Source organism: Babylonia areolata, chromosome 21, assembly GCF_041734735.1.
Source record: "Babylonia areolata isolate BAREFJ2019XMU chromosome 21, ASM4173473v1, whole genome shotgun sequence".
NCBI classification, from domain to species: domain Eukaryota; kingdom Metazoa; phylum Mollusca; class Gastropoda; order Neogastropoda; family Buccinidae; genus Babylonia; species Babylonia areolata.
Genome location: NC_134896.1, coordinates 7,831,587 through 7,856,470, shown reverse-complemented (window position 1 = coordinate 7,856,470; position 24,884 = coordinate 7,831,587). Strand labels below are relative to the sequence as shown.

The following is a 24,884-nucleotide window of genomic DNA, read 5'->3' as shown; positions in this document are numbered from 1 at the left end:
ACACAACACCACGTTAGACATGGAACAAAGGTTGATGTGTTGGACTCTACACACTAACATGGAACAAAGGTTGATGTGTAGAACTCTACACACCATGTTAGACATGGAACAAAGGTTGATGTGTAGAACTCTACACACCATGTTAGACATGGAACAAAGGTTGATGTGTTGGACTCTACACACACATGGAACAAAGGTTGATGTGTTGGACTCTACACACCATGTTAGACATGGAACAAAGGTTGATGTGTAGGACTCTACACACCATGTTAGACATGGAACAAAGGTTGATGTATTGGACTCTACACACCATGTTAGAGATGGAACAAAGGTTGATGTGTTGGACTCTACACGCCATGTTAGAGATGGAACAAAGATTGATGTGTTGGACTCTACACGCCATGTTAGACATGGAACAAAGGTTGATGTATTGGACTCTACACGCCATGTTAGAGATGGAACAAAGGTTGATGTGTAGGGCTCTACACACCATGTTAGACATGGAACAAAGGTTGATGTGTTGGACTCTACACACCATGTTAGAGATGGAACAAAGGTTGATGTGTTGGACTCTACACGCCATGTTAGAGATGGAACAAAGATTGATGTGTTGGACTCTACACACCATGTTAGACATGGAACAAAGGTTGATGTATTGGACTCTACACACCATGTTAGACATGGAACAAAGGTTGATGTATTGGACTCTACACGCCATGTTAGAGATGGAACAAAGGTTGATGTGTTGGACTCTACACACCATACCATGCAGAGATAGTACAAATTCAGGTTGATGTGTCTGACTCTACACACCATGTTTGGATGGTTCCACTGGAACCAGCAGATCTTCTTCCCATTCGGAGACACTCGGGGATGGCTGTAGAAGTCACAGCCCTCTGCCTGCAAAGAAACCAACGACACTCTTTTAGCAATACTGACTGCCTTCAAGTTTCTCCATTTCCTGTAAAACAATGAATCAGCGACACAAAGAGAGACAGAAGAGGAAGAATGCACAGAGTTACAAAAAGAAGCAACCAGCCCCCTGTGGACTGCCGACGCTGGAACTGCGAAGGACGAACCCGGGTGTGGCCGTGTATGGGGGAATCTAAATGAGTGGTGTGGGAGTAATGCCACTGAAACGGTGCAGATGATGGGTCAGCAAAAAAAAAAGAAAAAAAAAAGCAACCAGCCTGACATGAAAAACAACAACAGCAAAACACTAACAAAAAAAACTGGCTAGTTTGAATACAAGAAGATTTCATGGAACATAAAATTGTGCTTTCTGAAATGAATTCTCAGCAACCGATGCCATCAGGATGATCAACACATTCTGCATGAAATCTGCTGCAAGCATTTTCTCATCAACACACAATTAAGGATGCAAAATGTGTTAAACTGACAAACAATCAGTGCAATTTTATTTGATTTATTTGCATTGCCACATGCATAGAATTTAATGATGATGTTAATAACACTGCAGTCTGACAATGAACATTTCTAATGAGCATTTAAGAAAAACATGTCAAACCGACAGGCCAATATATGGTGGCATTTGCTTAACTGTTGTCATCTGAAACAGTGTTCTTTGGGAATGCAAGTTTGTTTGTGTGAATGCAGTCACATTTTGTACATACTTAAGCTTACTGGACTGAACTGCATATCCATAGAAAGTTGTCAGTAACAAATGAGCCAGATGGTAATAAAGAGGCAGAGAAATGATTGACTGATTGATAAGGATATCTATACAGAGTCAATCTTCAGTAGACCCAATAATCAGCTTATTTCACAGACTGATCTAAGCTTACAGGGGCCAACAGAAAAGTGAGAGCTGTATGATCAATGGTTTCTCCACTGCAAAGGGAAGTCATTAGTTTAGTCTTTGGACTGACACTCTGAAATTAGGAGTGTTATTGCTGCAGCCTTGGAGGCTAGTTGGCCTTTGGGAGCCATCCAAACACCGACTGTCCTAAAACCCTTGATGTAACTTGGGCAAGACACACTGACCCATAATCAAATTCTAACCCAGACAGTCAGGACAGCAGATGCCTACTCTGCTGTTCTGGTGGACACAGTTGGATACAACTGACTATCATAACAACAAAAACAACACCAACAAATCTTCAGTCTCAGACCGAACCAAAGTGCTTTACAAACACATTCACTTGCACAGCAGACTGCCTGCCTGGGTATAGCTGATTGAGGGCTACTTTTAGGCAATTATCATTTGTTTCCTCAGTCATTCAGTCAGACTTCAGTCACACACACACACACACACACACACACACACACATTCAGCCAGACTTCAGTCACACACACACACACACACACACACACACACACACACACACACACACACACACATAAGTATTCAGAGTGGATTTTAAATGATTCACAAGATCAGAACAAGGCCCAAGACAGCCACCACTGACCAGAACGCTGATCTCTTTGGTGTTGAGGTTGACAGCCACCAGAGAGTTCTGTTGCTCCTTAGCTCCAGCATCCACCACTCCATGGTCCTCCCGCACACAGTACAGCACACCTGTCTGCCACACACATACAGCACACCTGTCTGCCACACACATAGAGCACACCTATCACACACAGTACAGCATACCTGTCTGTCACACACATACAGCACACCTGTCTGTCACACACATACAGCACACCTGTCTGTCACACACATACAGCACACCTGTCTGCCACACACATACAGCACACCTGTCTGCCACACACACAGAGCACACCTATCACACACAGTACAGCATACCTGTCTGTCACACACAGTACAGCACACCTGTCTGTCACACACAGTACAGCACACCTGTCTGTCACACACAGTACAGCACACCTGTCTGTCACACACAGTACAGCACACCTGTCTGTCACACACAGTACAGCACACCTGTCTGCCACACACATACAGCACACCTCACAGTACAGCACACCTGTCTGTCACACACATACAGCACACCTGTCTGTCACACACATACAGCACACCTGTCTGTCACACACAGTACAGCACACCTGTCTGTCACACACAGTACAGCACACCTGTCTGTCACACACATACAGCACACCTGTCTGTCACACACAGTACAGCACACCTGTCTGTCACACACAGTACAGCACACCTGTCTGTCACACACAGTACAGCACACCTGTCTGCTACACACAGTACAGCACACCTGTCTGCCACACACAGTACAGCACACCTGTCACACACATACAGCACACCTGTCTGTCACACACATACAGCACACCTCACAGTACAGCACACCTGTCTGCCACACACAGTACAGCACACCTGTCTGTCACACACAGTACAGCACACCTGACACAGTACAGCACACCTGTCTGTCACACACAGTACAGCACACCTGTCTGCCACACACACAGAGCACACCTGTCTGTCACACACATACAGCACACCTGTCTGCATCTGTCTACCACACACATACAGGACACCTGTTAGCACACCTGAGATATATGTATATGCATGCATATACAGCACACCTGTCTGTCACACACATACAGCACACCTGTCTGCATCTGTCTACCACACACATACAGGACACCTGTTAGCACACCTGAGATATATGTATATGCATGCGTGCGTGTGTGGAGTCCAATATTTGACACCTGCACTTACCTTTGGACTGACGAAAGGGTCAGCAAAGCGCCATTTCTTTGTGACATCAGTTACAGGCTCTGGTTTGCTGTCAGGTGATCGCTGCACATACAGCACCTGGTCAGAGAAATTGGAGAAGTAGACAGCACCATTGTATACACAGAACGATCCCCCACCGTACTCATGGACAGTGGTGCGTGCACTGAAGTCTTTTGGTGTCCACTCCTGGAAGGAGTTGGTTGAAGTGTTGAAAGAGCAGATGACATAACGGCCTTGTTCCTCAAAACGTAGTTCTGTCCAGTAAACTGTATCTGTGGAAGGAAATAAATAAATTATCAATTACTTGATGTGTCAGTCAGTGTCTGTGGTGCTTTCCTTTCTTACAAGCTTTTGTTTTTCTTACAGAAGCCTACGACTTGTGCAGTGTGTCACTCTTTTCAGCTAATCCAAAAAACAGCTTTAAGTTTAACCAGTTATCATTTCGCCAAGCTTGTACAAAAATGTTACAAGATTTCAGTGCTGCCTAGCAGAAGTTGAAACAATGAAGTCTCATTTGCGCATTGCTTCCAAAACTTCTCTTGATTTAGAGATTTAGAAATTAATAAAGCAAAAGACAAGGGTGATTTCTAATTTTCCCTTCAAAAACAAAATATTTCATAATGATCATAACTGTCTGCAACATCGCCTGGAAGTGGAACATTATGCTCTGCCAGAAACATGTGGTTCTGGTATAATCTCACTCCCCTAAGGTTCTAACATCTTAGCAGCCTAACAAATAAGACAAGACACCATAGACATTTGCTTCTGGATCTGCATCTGGATGAATATGCTGTTGAAGTCATAAGACTGACTATAACTGCAACAGGGATGGGGTGGGGATGGGGGCTGCACACAAGAGTGGGACTAGTGGTGGTGACTCTGGGCCATCTGCCTAAAGCCAGCTGACTTGATGCCATTGTTTGACAAATTATTCCATTCCACTGCTCTAATAATGAAGGAATTCTTACATTATTCAGTGTTTGATGGTGGGACTACAAAACATCTGCTGTTGTTTGTTGCTGAGTTTTGATGATGTTATGTGTGATACAGTCCCAGTAGCATCTAGTCTGTACATGACGCTTGTTTTCTTTATGCGGTTTTAAAAAGCTGTCTGGTGGCAGTGTTGCCACCGACCCCTCAACCACTCGACTGAAGAAGGTCAGCCTGAGTGAGATCTCGACATTTGTCTTGGAGGCGATGGAGCTGGAGGCCCTGCAGCATGGCTGTCATACTGCCCCTCTCCCTGCAGCATGGCTGTCATACTGCCCCTCTCCCTGCAGCATGGTTGTCATACTGCCCCTCTCCCTGCCCCTCTCCCTGCAGCATGGCTGTCATACTATCCCTCTCCCTGCCCCTCTCCCTGCAGCATGGTTGTCATACTACCCCTCTCCCTGCCCCTCTCCCTGCAGCATGGTTGTCATACTACCCCTCTCCCTGCCCCTCTCCCTGCAGCATGGTTGTCATACTGCCCCTCTCCCTGCCCCTCTCCCTGCAGCATGGTTGTCATACTGCCTCTCTCCCTGCCTCTCTCTCCTGGCCCCTCTCCCTGCAGCATGGTTGTCATACTGCCTCTCTCCCTGCCCCTCTCCCTGCAGCATGGTTGTCATACTGCCCCTCTCCCTGCAGCATGGTTGTCATACTGCCCCTCTCCCTGCAGCATGGTTGTCATACTGCCCCTCTCCCTGCAGCATGGTTGTCATACTGCCCCTCTCCCTGCAGCATGGTTCTCATACTGCCCCTCTCCCTGCAGCATGGTTGTCATACTGCCCCTCTCCCTGCAGCATGGTTGTCATACTGCCTCTCTCCCTGCCTCTCTCTCCTGGCCCCTCTCCCTGCAGCATGGTTGTCATACTGCCTCTCTCCCTGCCCCTCTCCCTGCAGCATGGTTGTCATACTGCCCCTCTCCCTGCAGCATGGTTGTCATACTGCCCCTCTCCCTGCAGCATGGTTGTCATACTGCCCCTCTCCCTGCAGCATGGTTCTCATACTGCCCCTCTCCCTGCAGCATGGTTGTCATACTGCCCCTCTCCCTGCAGCATGGTTCTCATACTGCCCCTCTCCCTGCAGCATGGTTGTCATACTGCCCCTCTCCCTGCAGCATGGTTGTCATACTGCCCCTCTGCCTGCCCCTCTCCCTGCAGCATGGTTGTCATACTGCCCCTCTCCCTGCCCCTCTCCCTGCAGCATGGCTGTCATACTGCCCCTCTCCCTGCCCCTCTCCCTGCAGCATGGTTGTCATACTGCCCCTCTCCCTGCCCCTCTCCCTGCAGCATGGTTGTCATACTGCCCCTCTCCCTGCCCCTCTCCCTGCAGCATGGCTGTCATACTGCCCCTCTCCCTGCCCCTCTCCCTGCAGCATGGTTGTCATACTGCCCCTCTCCCTGCAGCATGGCTGTCATACTGCCCCTCTCCCTGCAGCATGGTTATCATACTGCCCCTCTCCCTGCAGCATGGCTGTCATACTGCCCCTCTCCCTGCAGCATGGCTGTCATACTGCTCCTCTCCCTGCAGCATGGCTGTCATACTGCCCCTCTCCCTGCAGCATGGCTGTCATACTGCCCCTCTCCCTGCAGCATGGTTGTCATACTGCCCCTCTCCCTGCCCCTCTCCCTGCAGCATGGTTGTCATACTGCCCCTCTCCCTGCCCCTCTCCCTGCCCCTCTCCCTGCAGCATGGTTGTCATACTGCCCCTCTCCCTGCCCCTCTCCCTGCAGCATGGTTGTCATACTGCCCCTCTCCCTGCCCCTCTCCCTGCAGCATGGTTGTCATACTGCCCCTCTCCCTGCAGCATGGTTATCATACTGCCCCTCTCCCTGCAGCATGGCTGTCATACTGCCCCTCTCCCTGCCCCTCTCCCTGCAGCATGGTTGTCATACTGCCCCTCTCCCTGCAGCATGGTTATCATACTGCCCCTCTCCCTGCAGCATGGTTATCATACTGCCCCTCTCCCTGCAGCATGGCTGTCATACTGCCCCTCTCCCTGCCCCTCTCCCTGCAGCATGGCTGTCATACTGCCCCTCTCCCTGCAGCATGGCTGTCATACTGCCCCTCTCCCTGCAGCATGGCTGTCATACTGCCCCTCTCCCTGCAGCATGGTTGTCATACTGCTCCTCTCCCTGCAGCATGGCTGTCATACTGCCCCTCTCCCTGCAGCATGGCTGTCATACTGCCCCTCTCCCTGCAGCATGGCTGTCATACTGCCCCTCTCCCTGCAGCATGGTTGTCATACTGCCCCTCTCCCTGCCCCTCTCCCTGCAGCATGGTTGTCATACTGCCCCTCTCCCTGCCCCTCTCCCTGCAGCATGGCTGTCATACTGCCCCTCTCCCTGCAGCATGGTTATTATACTGCCCTTCTGCCTGGGGTGTTAGTCCCCTGTTATGAAGTGGGCAGCACAATGTTGGATGTGTTCTTGTCTGTCGATGTCACCTTAATTGATGGTATGGGTCCCTTACAATCACACCATATTCCATGATGGATCTGACAAGGGCAATATATGCCATCTCACACAGAATAAAGTACAAGATCAGCACTCTATATTATAAATCATTAAATGTATTCACAAATCTGCCCCTTCCTATCTTTGTGGCTGCCTTCACCCGTACACTCCATCTTGCTCTCTATGATCGGCTTTGGGTCCACTCTGTTTATGTATACCCAGATTCAAACACTCCACTGCTGGCCGCAGTTCTTTTTCTGTCTCGGGACCTTGCAACTGGAATAAACTTCCTCTTCCACTTTGTCAGGTCTCCGAACTCAGCTCTTTCAAGTCTGGCCTTAAAACCCACCTCTTCCCAAGATAGCCTCTCTTCCCTGCCTCTTCCTTGTCTTCAGTTTCTCCAGTTTTAAAGTTATGCATGCGTGTGAATGACTGGTGTGAACATGCTTTGATTTGTCTCTGCACAAGATTCAGCGCTATACAAATATCATTATTATTATCATTCTTTTCCTGTGCATGGGACAGTGGCACTGATTCTGTCGCAAGAAGCCTAGAGTGATGTTGGATTTCTTGGTGGTGTGTATGACATGGTCTGCCATTTGAGGTCATCAGGTATCAGGACGCCTAGGTTGTTTTTTTAAAACTTATTACAGAACGTTGTTGTTTAAGCTATGCCTGTAGTCTTTTTCTCCATGTTTCATGCATTAATATCAATTCATAAGCACTTTTTGAAAATGCAACTGCACCAAGCATAAAATTCAATTATTGTCATGTTTTACTGTTTGTGTTATCATTAACACAACACATACACAGTTATGTTTCCTTTAGTTGCATTCTCTAATACCTTAGGTTCATGTTTTAGTATACCAGAAGGAAGGAAGCTATCTATCGTACAACATGGTAAAGGTGTTGCCAGCATTTCGGGGATACCCTGATCGCCTTGTGGTGGGTGTAAAACATGCAATGAAAAGAGTTTTATTCATAAACTGATAAAGGGTCAGAATGCATCCGGTAGACGAGGTGGGCAGTTAGTTCTGCCCCCTGGAACTGCACAGGAACATGAAAAGATTACATTTTTATACAACTATAATGGCTACATTAGTACCTGGTCAACAAAATACCTGTAAGTTCCGCGTTGCAGTCAACTCGGACGTCCAGGAGACCCACCCCACTCTTGGTGACAAGTTGGCTGGAGATGGGAGATTTCCAGCTTCCAAACGGTGCGATAGTTCTCATGCTGCCTAAATTCCTGGTGGATACTTTGATAAACTCGTCCTCGTGATGACCGTCCTTGTGTTTTGTCTTGCCAAAGATGCAAGGGTGGGTGATGTCTTTCTAGCAGACGTCGCTTTTTTAGTCGCGTGATGTTATCCGATCTGTGTTTTTTATCAGTTCAATTGTACAATCCGGGAAGGAAAGATAACTCTGCCGAAAGTGAAAGTTGGCACCACAAGAAAGTGGGGAGTCAATATGCGGCCAGATGAACACAAGAAGAAAAAGAGTGCTCAGTACCAACGAAAGCATGGTAGTTCAGGTGCAAAGGGTGGAAAGAACGAGAATGACAAAAGTTCATCAAAACCCGGAAAACAAGGATCTTCAAAAAGTGCAGCGAGTGAAAGGACACCCCAAACTCGATGTGATGGCAATGTAACTGGAAACTCGAAGATCAACGCAACCACATCAGAAAGCGACGTAAGTGGCCAGGAAGAGTACATCTGTTACGTCATACCGGTATCATCACATGATATATATCTATAGCGCGTTGTGTGTCAGATTCTCATTATGATATGATACTGGCATAACATGGAAGATTGTTGCACAGGTAGATATTTGCACAGTGAACGCCAGGTTGAGAAGTCTGCCAGTGTCATGGCCCTGTTGGTGATCATCACTTGAAACTAACAGCTGTGTCGCCGTCACCGTGACATGGATCTCATTTGGGATGAGGTTTTTTTTTTTTTTTTTTTTTTTGTTGTTGTTGTTGTTGTTTTCGTTTTTTCATAACAAGAACTACTGAATCTATCAAGACCCAACAATTTCATTTGAAGTGAATTGAAGACTAAACAGTTTGTAGATTATGCATACTTGACAGAGTTGACACTACCATGATCTCTTTATCAGTCCCCCCCCCCTCTCTCTCACTCCCTCTCTCTTGGGAGTATGATGCCCTGTCTGCTTGGGCATAGCAAAAGGCTGTGCCTCAGACTGAACTAGATCAGATGTGCTCATGTAGGATTGAAAGGCTTTTCACCAGCAAGCAGCTCCACATATTGTGTCACTTTCTTCAGGGTGTACTGTAGTGATGGCATATCTCTGGCTCAGTTCTTCTCGTCCTCTTTCTGTTACACAACCAACATCAGCCGGCTGATGATTCATTATTCTTGTCACATTTTGTTTCCTGCATATTTTTGTCATTCAAAAACCCACTGAGCTCAGTATAGATTAGATCAATAACAGGCATGTAATTGTAAAAGATCAACTGTGTGTGTTTTGAGCCCGTAATCCATGACAGAGTTTGGTGGGCTGTGGAAATCTGAAATGAACTTTGATTTTAAATAGCTCCATTCGCTTTCTCATGTCTTCATCATTTTTTAAATTTGAGTTTCAACTCTGTCCATTTTTTCAGTCACTGTCATTCCCATCATATTACTTATTAACTAAACACAAAACAAAAGAAGGTATGGGTTGACTAACACCACATTTGTTAAGTCACTTCTCATAATTTTTAAACAGGTATGCTATATCATATATATATATATATATATATATATATATATATATATATATATATATATGTTGATCATTGCACAGGCTTTGATGGCTCCTTGAAACTGAAATGAGACAATGACGAATGAGATTTTAAATTATATATCAGTACACTTCCTTATGATAAATGTTATCATACAATGATACATGGTCTTTGGGACAGTTTCAGTGGTGCCAGCCATCTGACTTCCAGATTACAAAAAGATGAGAGAAAAAGATCCATGGGAAATATGTACAGTATACAGAAGATAATGTAAATGAAGGCCAGACTAAAAGGTAAAAAGCACCACAGTGTAGGGAACTACTGACTATCACAGCATTTAGTCTCACTACCAGATTGTCAGAGTAACTCAGTAAGGCAGTGCAGTAAGCATCTTGGGAATTGCAAGGGAGGGGGTGATGGGAAGGCAAAGATGAACAGACGAAGAAAGCGGAATTGACAAAACCATGAAATTATCCAGTAAACAAGAAGTTAAGTAACATTTCTGGGTAGCCTGGAACATCATACTGCTTATTTGTTGGAACAGGACGAAGGAGAGCAAAGTGAGGTCAAGGGCAAATCTTTCCGTCGGCGTGAAATTGCCAGCAACTGGGCCAAGTATGACCTTCCGCCTGCTGATGCTGATGATGCTGCCACTGCACCAAGGGGAGAGGACTTTAACAAACTGGTCAAGTCTGCTGGTCAGTTAGCAGGATTCTTTTTCTTTTTCTATTTTAAACCTCACCTACACTAAATAGTAGGCCTTTAACAAGGGCTTTTCCAGCCATCTCGTTCCTTTGCCAGTTGCTCCAGCTGTCCCCAGGTGCAGCCTGTCCTCTTTATCACTGCTTCCAGGTCATTGCACCTTGTATTTCGTGAATGACCTCTTTTACTTTTTCCCTGCAGGTTCCATGTGAGGGCTTGTCTTGTAGTTCTGGATGCAGGCTTGCAGAGCATGTGTCCGATCCATCTCCAGCATCAGTGGAGGATCCCTTCTTCTGCAGGCTGTTGTCTTGTTCGTTCCCATAGACTTTTTTCATTGGTGATTCTGTCTGGCCAGCAAATATGGAGAATCTTTCTGATGCAGGTGTTAATGGGTGAGTTAAATTACGTTTAATCTAACATACCACGACCTACTAGTGCAGACTCCAGCAGGGGTCTTGATTCCTGTCCTGTGAAAAATACTGCCCCACTCATTATGGAGAAACCCAAAGAAGCTGCCACTCATGACCTCCCTTAATATATTACATCTCTTCTGTTGTTACTCTGCAATACATATATATGATAGTCAGTCGTGTCCGACTATGACCATCAGAACAGCAGAGGAGGCAACTGCTGTTCCAACTATTTGGGCTAGAATTTGATTATCGCGGAGAGTGTCTTGCCCAAGTTACATCCCCGGCCCCACTCTCTCGGCCAAGAGGGTTTTAGGACAGTCAGCGCTGGGATGGTTCCCAAAGGCCAACTAGCCCACAAGGCTGCAGCACTAAGAGCCAGTGCAATTTTGCCTCCTAGTTTGAGAGTCATAATCCTTCACAAAAGACTAAGCTGTAAATGATTTCCAATTGACTGGAGAAACCATTGATAATACAGCTGCCTACTTTGTGATACACTGACACACACATACAGAAAAAAAACACACACACACAACACACACACACTGACATACACATAACATAACACACACACGCATGCACACACAGAGACACTCACACAAAACACATATACACACAAAACAAACACACACACCATACACACAACACAACACACACACACATGCACAGAGACACACACAACACACAAACAAAACACACACACAACAGTGAAACAACACACACAACACAACACACACACACAAAGCACCATTCAGTGTGGTCTGCATGGAGAACTCTGTGGCCACCATCCCTTGCCTTGTCACTTTGGGTTCTAATATCAGCATCTGTTCCATCCTTCTTGTCACTTATGCTGCCAAGGTCTGTGAAAAACTGTCCATCTCTTCTAGTACCTCGCCTTCCAGCCTGATGGGTGTTCTGTTTGCTGCATTGACCTTGAGGATCTTGCTCTTCCTCTGTGGATGCTGAGGTTGAGGAAACCTAAGCTTTCTGCAACAGTGGTCTTTCACAGTGTCTGTTGTTTGAATTATGCTAATAACAGTACTGCCCGGTTACTCCTCAAAATCCCCCACCCCTCCCCCCAAAGATATTTTGGGCAAAGAGCCTTTGGATCTCGCCAGTACAAAATTTGTTACTGGTGTTTTTAAAAGTATGCACTTGCTAATAGCATTGCAGGTGCCTCTAGCAATCAGTTTAATTGACTTTAGAAGACATTTGACATTATCCACAGATCCACACTGTGGGAGGTCTTCATTTTGTTCTGACTCAAGTTGATCTTTGCTACTGAGAAGATGTGTGACCAACTGTTTTGTGTCTCAAGTCCACTAAGCTGAAGTGTGTGTGGTAATACACCCAGTTTCGCCAGGCATGCACACATTCTTTTCAGTTTTGCTTCCACTTGATGTTCGGGAAAGTAATCTGACATTGCAAGTGTGCCTGCTTATAAAGCTAGTCAGTAAAAGTTAATCTTGACATTTTTGTGAGTCTGCATTTATTTATTGGGTGCCATGGCGGAATTGGTTAGGCATGGGACTGCCGATCCAGTGCTCACCAGTGATGGTGTTGTGTCCTTGGGAAAGGTACTTCATTCTTCTTCTTCTTCTTCTTCTGCGTTCACTCGTATACACACGAGTGGGCTTTTACATGTATGACCGTTTTTACCCCGCCATGTAGGCAGCCATACTCCGTTTTCGGGGGTGTGCATGCTGGGTGTGTTCTTGTTTCAATAACCCATCGAACGCTGACATAGATTACAGGATCTTTAACGTGCGTATTTGATCTTCTGCTTGCATATACACACGAGGGGGGTTCAGGCACTAGCAGGTCTGCACATATGTTGACCTGGGAGATTGTAAAAATCTCCACCCTTTACCCACCAGGCACCGTCACCGTGATTCGAACCTGGGACCCTCAGATTAACAGTCCAACGGTTTAACCACTCGGCTATTGCGCCCGTCGGTACTTAATTCTGATTTTCCTCACTCCATCCATGTGTTCTGGATACCTGACTTTGGTCTGGGAAGGTTGAATTGGTGGAAGGAGAGGATTAAGCCCTGCCTTTCTATGCCAAGCCCTAAACACAGTGGATATGAATTCACTGCTTTGATGGCCCTGAAAGGCTATGGACCAGAAAGATGCCTTTGAGACTCATGGACAAAAAACACCCCAAAAAACGAAAGGGACAAAAGGCAAACAGTACTTGGTAACAACATATTTGGCAAAGTGTTAACAGTACATACTGAACTTGTAAGCAAATTAGATAATAGTTAAAAGTATTATCTGAACACAAAAGCATCTGATTGTTTTTTTTTTTTAAACACACACTGCCCAAACATTAACTAACGCTATGTGTATAGAAATCCGGTCAAGCAGAATAGTAATATTTCAAACAGTTTGCATAATATATATATCTGGGTTTGGTTTCTTTTTTGGTGGTTTTTTTTTTTAATATAAAATTAATATAGTTTTAACAAAGTTGTCTTCAGGATATTTGAACAACACTCCAAAAGAGGGAAGTCTGACTGTGTGGCCCCAGTTGTCCTATTTGAATCCATATACATATGTTATGCTATTGTTGTTGGGTTTTTTTTAGATTTTTTATTATCATTTTTTCTTATACAGCATATTATCTTTGTTGTGATAATGTTCAGGAGGTGCCCTGGCTCATTTCCGCTTCAAGGATGAAGAGAACTGGGAAGACGGGGGTGCCAGTGAGAGTAATCCTGGAGGCCAAGTTCTCTCCCTTGATTGTGCTGAGCTGGCGACAAGTCTGGGCTGTCTCCCCCTGCACACGCAACTTGGGCTGGACGCAGATATATTTACTGTTAGTTCTGTTGTGTCAGTGTGTGTGTGTGTGTGCATGTTTTGTTTTAATATTTGTGTTTTTATGTATGTGCACACATGTGCATGTTTGTGTGTGTCATGTCATGTGGCCTCCTGTTGGATTTTTATTCAAACAGGCCATATTTGCCAAGTTATGCATGGCATCTGGTAGGATTTTTATTCAAACAGGCCATATTTGCCAAGTTATGCATGGCATCTGGTAGGATTTTTATTCAAACAGGCCATATTTGCCAAGTTATGCATGGCATCTGGTAGGATTTTTATTCAAACAGGCCATATTTGCCAGTGTTATACATGACCTCTGGTAGGATGTTTATTCAACCAGGCCATATTTGCCAAGTAAAACACAGCCTCTGGTAGGATGTTTATTCAAACAGGTGTTTATTCAAACAGGCCATATTTGTCATGTTATATGTGGCCTCTAGTAGGATTTTTTTTTTTTTTTTTTTTTTATCAAACAGGCCATATTTGCCATGTTATACATGGCTTCTTGTATACCAGCAAAACAGAACCAATTACATGGGTTTTTGGTGTGTCATTATTCTGATTCATTTTTAACTCTGCATTTTAAGGCTGAAGCTGCTCAGAAAATTGTGAAATATTAAATAGATCATCATAATAGAGACTGAGTGCCAAAATAATGTGAGTTCAAGACTGTTTGACAGACAGACATGCAAACTTAAGCTCTTATCATTTCCACCCAAGAAAACTGAGACAGAGAGAAACGGGTCATTGTATCACTTGCAGTTTGAGAGCATACAATCTCTTGTCAAGTAAAGTCAAGTCAACTTTATTTATCTCTCAAGGGAAATGAGGATGTTGTTTTGTAGCTGACAATACAAACATGAAATAGACACATAAAGGACGTGTATATATTAAATATACAAAGAGACCACATGACATTATATTGGCACATCTAGAACATTTTACATGTTAAGAACAATTAACAGATTAAAGAATTAAGGAAAAAAAGATTTTAAAAAAAAGAAGTTGACCACGTAAGAACAACTAAATGTTTAAAAAAATAAAGAAACACACATAAATGAAAATAATATAAAATTAAACCACCCAAGAACAGTTAAGTTAAACTTTATCAAAGAGGAAAAGAATCATCTCCCTTTCTTTCCTATCCATCTTCACTCTTATTTCCCTTTCATATTCATCATCACTCATGCACCCCCACCTGCCCACCCGCCCACTCCCTCACACCAACATACATCACTCCACATTTGTTCATTTCATTATTTTTTTTTAATTCGTTTTTTTATTATTATTGTTTAAGGAGCACTTTGATAAATTCAACTGAGCTTGGGACAAAGCTCTTTTAATCCTGACATTCTTACGCTTGAATCTACAGTTACGTCTTTCAGAAAGGGAGAAAGAAGTTCACACTGAATAACAAGAACGTGAGTTTCTTCACACGCAATCATCCTTCCCTTTACACAGAATTCATAATTCCAGATCTGTAGAAACTTGTGGCTCAAACAAACAGGCTTCTTCTTCTTCTTCTTGTGCGTTCGTGGGCTGCAACTCCCATGTTCACTCGTATGCACACGAGTGGGCTTTTACGTGTATGACCGTTTTTACCCCGCCATGTAGGCAGCCATACTGTGTTTTGGGGGTGTGCATGCTGGGTATATTCTTGTTTCCATAATCCACCAAACACTGACATGAATTTCAGGATCTTTAACGTGCGTATTTGATCTTCTGCTTGCATATACACATGAAGGGGGTTCAGGCACTACCAGGTCTGCACATATATTGACCTGGGAGATCGTAAAAATCTCCACCCTTTACCCACCAGGCGCCGTCACCATGATTCGAACCTGGGACTCTCAGATTGACAGTCCAACACTTTAACCACTCAGCTATTTCGCCCGTCAAACAAACAGACAAAACACCGCACAAAAAAATCTAACTGTCCTTGTTAACCAGCATTAAACAGGTCAGTACTTGTATATTAAAAAAAAAAGAAAAAAAGAAAAAGTAATTGAAAAAATAACTGATTGCTAACAACTCTTGCATTCTGTGACAGTCCGAGCAGCTGACAGTGATGACGGAGACAGCTGAGGAGAACAGAAGACAGGCAGGTTTGCCTCCTAGAGCCCCAAAGCCAGAGCTGGATGGAAGGACGATGACGACGACAGCCACCAGACCGGCACCTTCCCCACCTGGTCCTATCACCCCTCTGGATCCCTCTGGAGGCCCCGGACACAGCACCTGTTCACCTTCACCTTTGGCAGGAAGCCAGGAGAGGAAGAAACATGTGACAGCAGGTGCTGTTGAAGGAGTGTCTGTGAACGGGGACAGCGGCAGTGCAGGGTTTACGGATGCTGACCTGGACAGTTTGTTGGAGAGCCAGGATGTCAGGGGTCAGGGAGGAGAGGCGGTGAGGTCAGCACAGGTCAAGGTGAGGTCACCTGAGGGACAAGGATCACTGGAGCTGTCGTCTGCTGCTGCTGCTGTTGGCGAGGATGTGACAGAGGAGGATCTGGATGGTCTGTTGGCGATGGAGGCTCCACAGTCATCATCATCATCATCATCTCTCCCTGCCAAAGACCCTGGCCCTAAAGTGACAGGTGAGTTTCTTTCTCCTGTTTATTTTATATTTTTTATTCATTTTTTTAATGCACAAACAAGAAAAAAAGAGAAACACAAATTTCATCTGTTCATTTGATTGTTGATGGAAATGTTTGGTTATAAATGCCCTTGTTTTCTTGGTAGCTGATTGTACTAATAATCCTTCATTTCTTTGGAAAGTATGAAGAAAGATATAAACATAAGGACTGTGAACTTTGGTCTTTTCTGACTTTCATTCTTGTGTGAATGTGTGTGTGTGTGTGTGTGTGTGTGTGTGTGTGTGTCAATGTGTGTGTGTGTGCATGTGTACATTTTGCAGAGACAAAGATGGCAGTAGAGTCAGCTGAACTGGAGGATTGGCTGGACAGTGTGTTAGATGACTGATTTCCTCCTTCAAGACTGAAATCTACGCAACGCATGTTCTCCTGCTTGACTGAAATCAGCAGTGTAAATATGTTCTCCTACACAACAGAAAACGATGCAACAGTGTACATATTTTTTTTTCCTTTTGTTAATGTCATAGGTCCCCTCGCCTTTTAAGGGCATGGGGGCAGTGGATTCATATCCACAGTGTCTGAGGATCGGTTTCGGAAGGCGGGGCCCAGTCCTCTCCTTCTGCCACTTTCACCTTCCCCAGCCAAAGTCAGGTACCCATTCACACCGGGTTTGGGTGAGGAAGATGGAGTAAAGTCCCGTCACCAAGGACACATCACCATGGTGAAAGGGGGCTTTGAACACTGACCACTGGTGAACACACTGGATCAGAAGTCCAACACCCAACAGTTCTGCCACCACAACCCCCTCTCTCATGTGTCACTGCAGGGAATGCCTTCCTTGATGATGATTGGACCAGTCTGACTTGTTGGCATTAGCAGCTGAAAGCAGTTTGGACTTGTTGTCATCAACGGCTGAAAGCAGTTTGACTTGTTGGCATCAACAGCTGAAAGCAGTTTGACCTGTTGGCATCAACCGTTGATACCAGTTTGACCTGTTGGCATCAACAGTTGAAAGCAGTTTGACTTGTTGGCATTAGCGGCTGAAAGCAGTTTGGACTTGTTGACATCAAAGGCTGAAAGCAGTTTGACTTGTTGGCATTAGCGGCTGAAAGCAGTTTGACTTATTTGCATCAACGGCTGAAAGCAGTTTGACTTGTTTGCATCAATGGCTGAAAGCAGTTTGACTTGTTGGCATTAGCGGCTGAAAGCAGTTTGACTTGTTTGCATCAACGGCTGAAAGCAATTTGACTTGTTGACATTAGTGGCTGAAAGCAGTTTGACTTGTTGACATTAGCGGCTGAAAGCAGTTTGGACTTGTTGGCATCAATGGCTGAAAGCAGTTTGACTTGTTCGCATCAACAGCTGAAAGCAGTTTGGACTTGTTTGCATCAACGGCTGAAAGCAGTTTGGACTTGTTTGCATCAGTGGCTGAAAGCAGTTTGACTTGTTCGCATCAACGGCTGAAAGCAGTTTGACCTGTTTGCATCAATGGCATGGCAGACACCAGTTTGACCTGTTTGCATCAAGGGCTGAAAGCAGTTTGACCTGTTTGCATCAAGGGCTGAAAGCAGTTTGACCTGTTTGCATCAAGGGCTGAAAGCAATTTGACCTGTTTGCATCAAGGGCTGAAAGCAAGTGCATCTTAAGATGGCTGCAGTGTGAGAAACATGTATTCAGTAAGACTGAAAGTGAAAATAGCTTTCTCATTGTATTGTACTATATTGTATCATACTGTACTGCATTGTACTGTACTGTACTGTACTGTACTGTACTGTACTGTATTGTATTGTATTGTATTACTTTTTGTCACAACTGTGCGAAACTAGTGCTTATTAAATTGTGAGCCTGCTAATTTTTAATTGCAAAATAACAGTCATGCACAAATGTCTTAGACAGTATGTTTAGATTTACTGAAAAAAAAAAGAAAAAAAAAAAAAGCCCAGAAAGACTGTGTGCATCAATATATCAGCAAGATGATACACTGTTAACCTTCACAAAAAACTGTGGATTCAGTGCCATTTTCAAACTTGAAGACATTCTGCATTTGAAGTTGTTCTTATTTTTCTTTGTGGAGATGGGGGACAGAAGAGGGTGGGTGCAGGGGTATGAGGGAAGGGTGAAGGCCAGAGGTTGAGGTGGTGGTGTTGGGAGGATTTTTAAAAAATTTTTAAGGTGTACACAACCAAAGAAAGGAATGTAGACTGCTTGAACATAGTCCTCATGGACTGGTGGAAAAGAGTCTTTTTCAAGCAAAAAGAAAAAAAAAAGACAACACTACAGTGCATTGAGTTCAATTTTAGCTTCCTTCGTTACACTTGCACCCAATTTATCTTCCTTGTTCAATGCATGAGGTTAAAAACTTATCCATTTTTGGCTCACTTGTGTAAACAAAGTGAGTCTATGTTTTAACCCGGTGTTCAGTTGTCTGTGTGTGTGTGTGTGTCCGTGTGTCTGTGTGTCCATGGTAAACTTTAACATTGACATTTTCTCTGCAAATACTTTGTCAGTTGACACCAAATTTGGCATAAAAATAGGAAAAATTCAGTTCTTTCCAGTTGTCTTGTTTAAAACAATATTGCACCTCTGGGATGGTCACCAAAAAATAAAAAATGAAGCCTAATTATATGCAAACTGCATTTACTGTTATATTTATATTTTTTGTATTCTCTAAACTTGGCACTTTGATCTGATATTCGACCCAACAACAAGAGCAGTCATAATTATCATTTAAAAAAAAGGTAAATTACTCTAATTAATGCTAGGGGACTTAATTTGCTTTAAACTGATCTTTCTCATCTTAAACATTACATTTTGAAACAAGAGAGGCAAGGCCCTCAAGACTCACTTGTGATGCACTTTTTAAAAAAAATCCAAGCTTTTTATGTATTGAGTATAATTTCAAAATGTAATGTTTAAGATGAGAAAGATCAGTTTAAAGCAAACTAAGTCCCCCAGCAGAGTAATTTCCCTTGTTTTACCTCTGCACCAAAACGTTTACAATAAACAAAACTTCCATGCTTAGCAAAAGAAGTTCCTGTTTGAACAAAAAATGATAATGATAGATATTTTGTTGGGTCAAATATCAGATCAAAGTGCCAAGTTTAGAGAATATAAAAAATATAAATATAACAGTAAATGCATTATACTCAATACATAAAAAGCTTGGATTTAAAAAAAAAATGTATCACAAGTGAGTCTTGAAGGCCTTGCCTCTATTGTCAATGCATGAGGTTAAAAACTTATCCTATCCATTTTTCTAATATATTTTCCAAAACCAAATTGTTTCAGACAATATCGGCATACTTCCACCTTACTGAGTCAAATGCCTTTTTTTTTTCTTTTTTTTTCAAATTCCGTAGATACCAACAAACAAGGTAAAAAACTTGATGTGTAAGTGATTTGTCATATCATACCTTTGAAAATCACATGCTGTTGTCAGCTTAGTTATCTGCAGTAAATCCTGCCTGATTCCAATGGATTAACTTTGAAAGACCATGTCAGTCCTGTTGGATTTGCCTCTTGATTCAATGGAATATAAAACACTAGAAGTGATGAGTCCCTCTTTTCCAGACACACCCCTCCCCTCTGATTTTCTCCCATGGATAGACACATTGTTATCTGCCTCTTGTTCTGTGACAGACATCACATCTGTTACAAATCACTTGCGAAAATGCGAAAAAAAACTTAGCTGTATGAAATGCACAGGAACAGGTGTCGAGATGGCTGCCGGAAAAAGAGGGTGCTAGCCAGGGGGACAAAGGGGAGGTTACCTACTTCCGGGAGGTTATCGGCCGTAGTACTTTCGTTTTCTCTGCATAGGTGGACAGTAGTTTGCACAGGACAGGAATGTCAGACCCCTGCCGGAGTCTGCACTAGTTGGGTCATGGTAAGTATATTATTTAAACGTAATTTTAGATAGAAAATTTCCTTTTAAGAAACGAATTGATTATTAATCATGTACCTGTTCCTTAGCCCATGGATACACATACTGAGGAACAGTGAATATGTATCCTTTTGTCAACAACCTTTGCCACACTGCATTCTGTGTTGACCTATCAAGAGGTGTAATAAACAATGATTTGAATAGAAATTGTACCTCTGTGTGACATAGTCATATCTTTTTGCTTGAGATGTTTTGAGATTATTGTTCAAATCAACCATTTATATGCGCATGTATATGTGCACATGATTGTGTGTGTGTCTGTGTGTGTGTGCATGTGCGTGTTTGCAGGCATGTGTATTTGTACGTGTTCAAATCAAACTGTTCTTTTGTGTGTATATGTTAGTACAGATGACATGGATACATTTCAGCTTTTTGCCACCATGGGAGAATATGAGAACTAAAAAGGTTGAGAAAGAGGAAAAGAGTGTGTGTTTTGTGTGCTCTGTTTTGTTCGTTCCTGTCTAATCTACCTAGAAAATACTTCAGTGTCTCCAGTCCAGTAAGCGAAATGTGAAAATGCCATTAGTAATGCATGCTTCTAGTTATTACGACAACACACACACACATGCACTCATGCACACACACACACACACACACACACACACACAGAAAGCAATGTACAGCAGTCTGAAGCAAAATGGACAAAGCAAATTTATTCCACACAGAAGTGTGCAAGAGTTGTCAAATTTATTTTGAGTTATTAAAGTTCCATACAAAAGTGTGCAAGAATAGTCAAATTTATTTTGAGTTATTAAAGTTCCATACAAAAGTGTGCAAGAATAGTCAAATTTATTTTGAGTTATTAAAGTTCCATACAAAAGTGTGAAAGAATACTCATATTTATTTTGAGTTATTAAAGTTCCATACAATAGCGTGCAAGAATAGTCAAATTTATTTTGAGTTATTAAAGTTCCATACAAAAGTGTGCAAGAATAGTCAAATTTATTTTGAGTTATTAAAGTTCCATACAAAAGTGTGAAAGAATACTCATATTTATTTTGAGTTATTAAAGTTCCATACAATAGCGTGCAAGAATAGTCAAATTTATTTTGAGTTATTAAAGTTCCATACAAAAGTGTGCAAGAATAGTCAAATTTATTTTGAGTTATTAAAGTTCCATACAAAAGTGTGAAAGAATAGTCAAATTTATTTTGAGTTATTAAAGTTCCATACAATAGCGTGCAAGAATAGTCAAATTTATTTTGAGTTATTTAACTTCCATACAAAAGTGTGCAAAAATAGTCAAATTTATTTTGACAACATAATGATGTTTCTGTTACATCAGTGCGATTATGTCTAGCATATGTTTTGATATTGATTTAACCTGGGTTTTAATATTGTGTGTGTTCCAGGTGTGCTGTTAAGTTAGAGAAATAAACACCTCAATTCATCTTTCTAAAAGACCCTGCTGTGGTACGAGGAGAGAGTGGATTGTGCACCTATCCTCTGCCTGTTATCCTACTCTACCTCTTCACCTTCTACACCTACTCGTACAACCCCTATCCCCACCACTACTACTCTACCCCCCCCCCCCCCCCACCCCTTTTAACAAAAGTTTCACACAATAATGTGCAAGAATAGTCAAATTTATTTTGAGTTATTTAAGTTCCATACAAAAGTGTGCAAAAATAGTCAAATTTATTTTGAGTTATTAAAGTTTCACACAATAGTGTGCAAGAATAGTCAAATTTATTTTGAGTTATTTAAGTTCCATACAAAAGTGTGCAAAAATAGTCAAATTTATTTTGAGTTATTAAAGTTTCACACAATAGTGTGCAAGAATAGTCAAATTTTTATTTTGAGTTATTTAAGTTCCATACAATAGCGTGCAAGAATAGTAAAATTTATTTTTAGTTATTAAAGTTCCATACAAAGAACCTTTGTCGTTGAAGGACTTCCACAGAAGATGAAGACACCTACTATGCAACCAGGACCTCTTAGACATCGGAGAAAGTATTTTTCAAGCCATACTGCACCTTTTGCAACAAGGAAGGAAGAATGAAAATTAACCAAAGCAAAGGAATGTGGACAGCAGAAAGAACTACAGTATTTGAATATGAAGACTGACGGATGGCACCTCAAGCTGCAAAATAGAATAAATGATGAAAAGCTCTTAAAGAGAATAAGGCGCTTTGGCCTTTTAGCATGGAAAGCAAAATTTAACCACAGCTGCTGCTTACAGTGCCTGAGAGATCCAGTCTGTTGTTGAAGTGTTGACGAAGAATCTAAACAAGACCAGGACGAGCTAGAGGAGTCACACATGTTTGTTTTCGGGCATGTGTGCCAGATGACTGACAAAAAATCAACAGTAAACAGAAATACAGATCCCAGCCACACTGCACAGAAGCTGAAAACAATTTAGAGAAAAGATGAAGATGTGTGCAGAAACTGTTGTTTTATTCTCCGAACCGTGGAGATAATATGCAGTCGTACAATAATCGAGCTGTGTTCTTGGTTTACACACTTAGCTCAGATGACAATGTGCAGGAAGTTGCATTGTACATAAGAAACACGATCATGAAGGCTTTTGAAAAGTCTTAGAACCTCACTTGGTCCCCTACTGATGACGTCATTCGGCAGTGTGACGTCCTCTGACCCCTGGCAGAACTGCATTTTGGGGTAGTGGAAGTGACTCGAACCGTATGACTCCTAAAGGGTAAAAAAAAAATCACTCAGACGTGACGAAATGATTCCTAGAAGACCCCTACAAGTCCCTGTATGAGAATAATTCAGAAAAGAGTGATATTAAAGTAATAGAATAAGCCGGACAATTCTATGTTATTTTATTGGTACTGTTCACATTGAACAGTGAAATACTATCCAGCTTGCTTCTTGCTCCTACATGGTGTGTGTCCATCAAGATCGATGATGACCATCGTTGTCATCCAGCTGGGGGATGGGGGGAGGGTGGTGGTGGGGTGGGGGGGAGGATGCTCATGAATCTATCTGTGAATGCGCAGATGGCTGAATAGTCCAATCTGCGCACGAAATGTTCGCTGACAGTTGGGGCAGACAAAGACAGGCATACCATTGTCAGGGAGCTTGTTTGCCCGTGACTTTCTGGCCTGCCTCTTCTGAACAGCTGCAGCAGTCCTGTTGGCCTCGCACAACTTGGCGCCTTTGTGCACAGCAGCACGCCATTTGTCACGGTCCACTGCAGATTCCTCCCAGGAGTCAGGGTTGATATCAAACGCTTTCAGAGAGACTTTCAGAGTATCTCTGAAGCGCTTCTTCTGACCTCCGTGTGATCTCTTCCCTTGTTGCAGCTCGCCATAGAAGAGCCTTTTGGGCAGCCGATGGTCTGGCATGCACGCCACGTGTCCAGCCCAGCGAAGCTGGGACTGCATCAGGATGGTGAAGATGCTGGGAAGGGTGGCTTTTGCGAGCACTTCTGTGTCTGGGGTCTTGTCTTGCCACTTGATGTTCAGTAGCTTCCTGAGGCATGTTGTGTGGAAGTGGTTCAGCTTCTTGGCATGTCGTTGGTACACTGTCCAAGTTTCGCAGGCGTATAGTAGTGTGGGGAGAACTACTGCTCTGTAGACCTTTAGCTTGGTCTCAAGACTAATGCCTCTTCTGTTCCAGACATTTGCACTGAGTCTACCAAAACTTGCGCTTGCTCTTGCAATCCTGACGTTCACTTCATCGTCGATGGTCGCATTTCGTGACAGTGTGCTGCCAAGGTATGTGAACCGCTCCACCGCACTGAGTCTCTGACCGTTGACTGTGATGTTGGGCTCAACGTAGGGTTTCCCTACATATCAGCCGATCGAAGACATGCATTCTCATTCATCTTAAGCAAAGGGCTATAATGTCATCATGTTTTTGTGCTGACAGTCACACAATACACTCACAGACAAAATTCTGTTTATTTCAGCTATAATATATTCTTCTTATGTCTATAGCAGAAATTTGCATGTAATAGGAATCTCGGAAAAACTATATACTGAAGAGGTTTGGAGAGATGCTGCTTGCATGAAAGGAGGCCCAGATTGCCCAGTGGTGGGAAGACCGGTACTGTAACAAGCTACATCAGGGCGACTGACCGGGCGTGAGGTTTCTACACCTGAGCGAAAAGGACTCTTTGTTGCTGTTTTTTGCTTGTTTGTTTAGTTTTGTCTTGTCTTGCACTTCAACTTTCTTTTCATTATCAAATAGTGTGTGTATTTTCGCCATTGTGTATGTATATTGTTTGTGACACGTGAAAGAGCACGATATAAGCTCAGGCTTGTTGTTGCTAAAGTTTTCTTAATTGAACGCTGTATTTCGCCTTGTTTCTTGATATTGAAAAATGTTTAAACCAAAAGGACTCTTCCAGACATCTTGAGTCTTGAAGCTAACCACCGTCGGCAGAGTGACTGGACGGAACTGTGGTGTGAATGTGTGAGTGAAAAATCTGGCCGGGTAAGCGTGTAGAATATATCGGGATTAGAATGTATACATGTCATTTGAAATTCATGCTATGTGCAGGATTTTATTTGATGTATGTGAAGCAACAATCATTAACAAATCGGTTTGTAAATGTATATTTCGACCTCGGTTATATCAAAGACTGAGGAATG

At 43.1% G+C, this 24,884-nt stretch overlaps 2 protein-coding genes across 3 annotated transcripts in view; one reads left to right on the top strand and one right to left on the bottom strand.

Annotated features, from left to right (window-relative positions):
* LOC143296536 (dipeptidyl-peptidase 5-like) overlaps nucleotides 1-8,478 on the bottom strand; it is a 38,060-nt gene extending 29,582 nt beyond the window's left edge. For both annotated transcript variants that reach the window (XM_076608553.1, XM_076608554.1), the window contains exons 1-4: nucleotides 8,226-8,478; nucleotides 3,650-3,939; nucleotides 2,430-2,543; nucleotides 814-900 (exon numbers count right to left, since the gene is read on the bottom strand). In XM_076608553.1, the coding sequence (XP_076464668.1) occupies nucleotides 814-900; nucleotides 2,430-2,543; nucleotides 3,650-3,939; nucleotides 8,226-8,340 (606 nt within the window). In that variant the 5' untranslated portion in view covers nucleotides 8,341-8,478. The remainder of the gene's footprint in view (nucleotides 1-813; nucleotides 901-2,429; nucleotides 2,544-3,649; nucleotides 3,940-8,225) is intronic.
* A 94-nt stretch (nucleotides 8,479-8,572) lies between these two features.
* Nucleotides 8,573-21,717, top strand: LOC143296538 (uncharacterized). The gene is made up of 5 exons (XM_076608555.1): nucleotides 8,573-8,796; nucleotides 10,398-10,551; nucleotides 13,614-13,786; nucleotides 15,842-16,385; nucleotides 16,706-21,717. The coding sequence occupies exons 1-5, from the start codon at nucleotides 8,575-8,577 to the stop codon at nucleotides 16,768-16,770; spliced, it is 1,158 nt and encodes a 385-aa protein (XP_076464670.1). The 5' UTR covers nucleotides 8,573-8,574; the 3' UTR covers nucleotides 16,771-21,717.
* The last annotated feature ends 3,167 nt before the right edge of the window (nucleotides 21,718-24,884 follow it).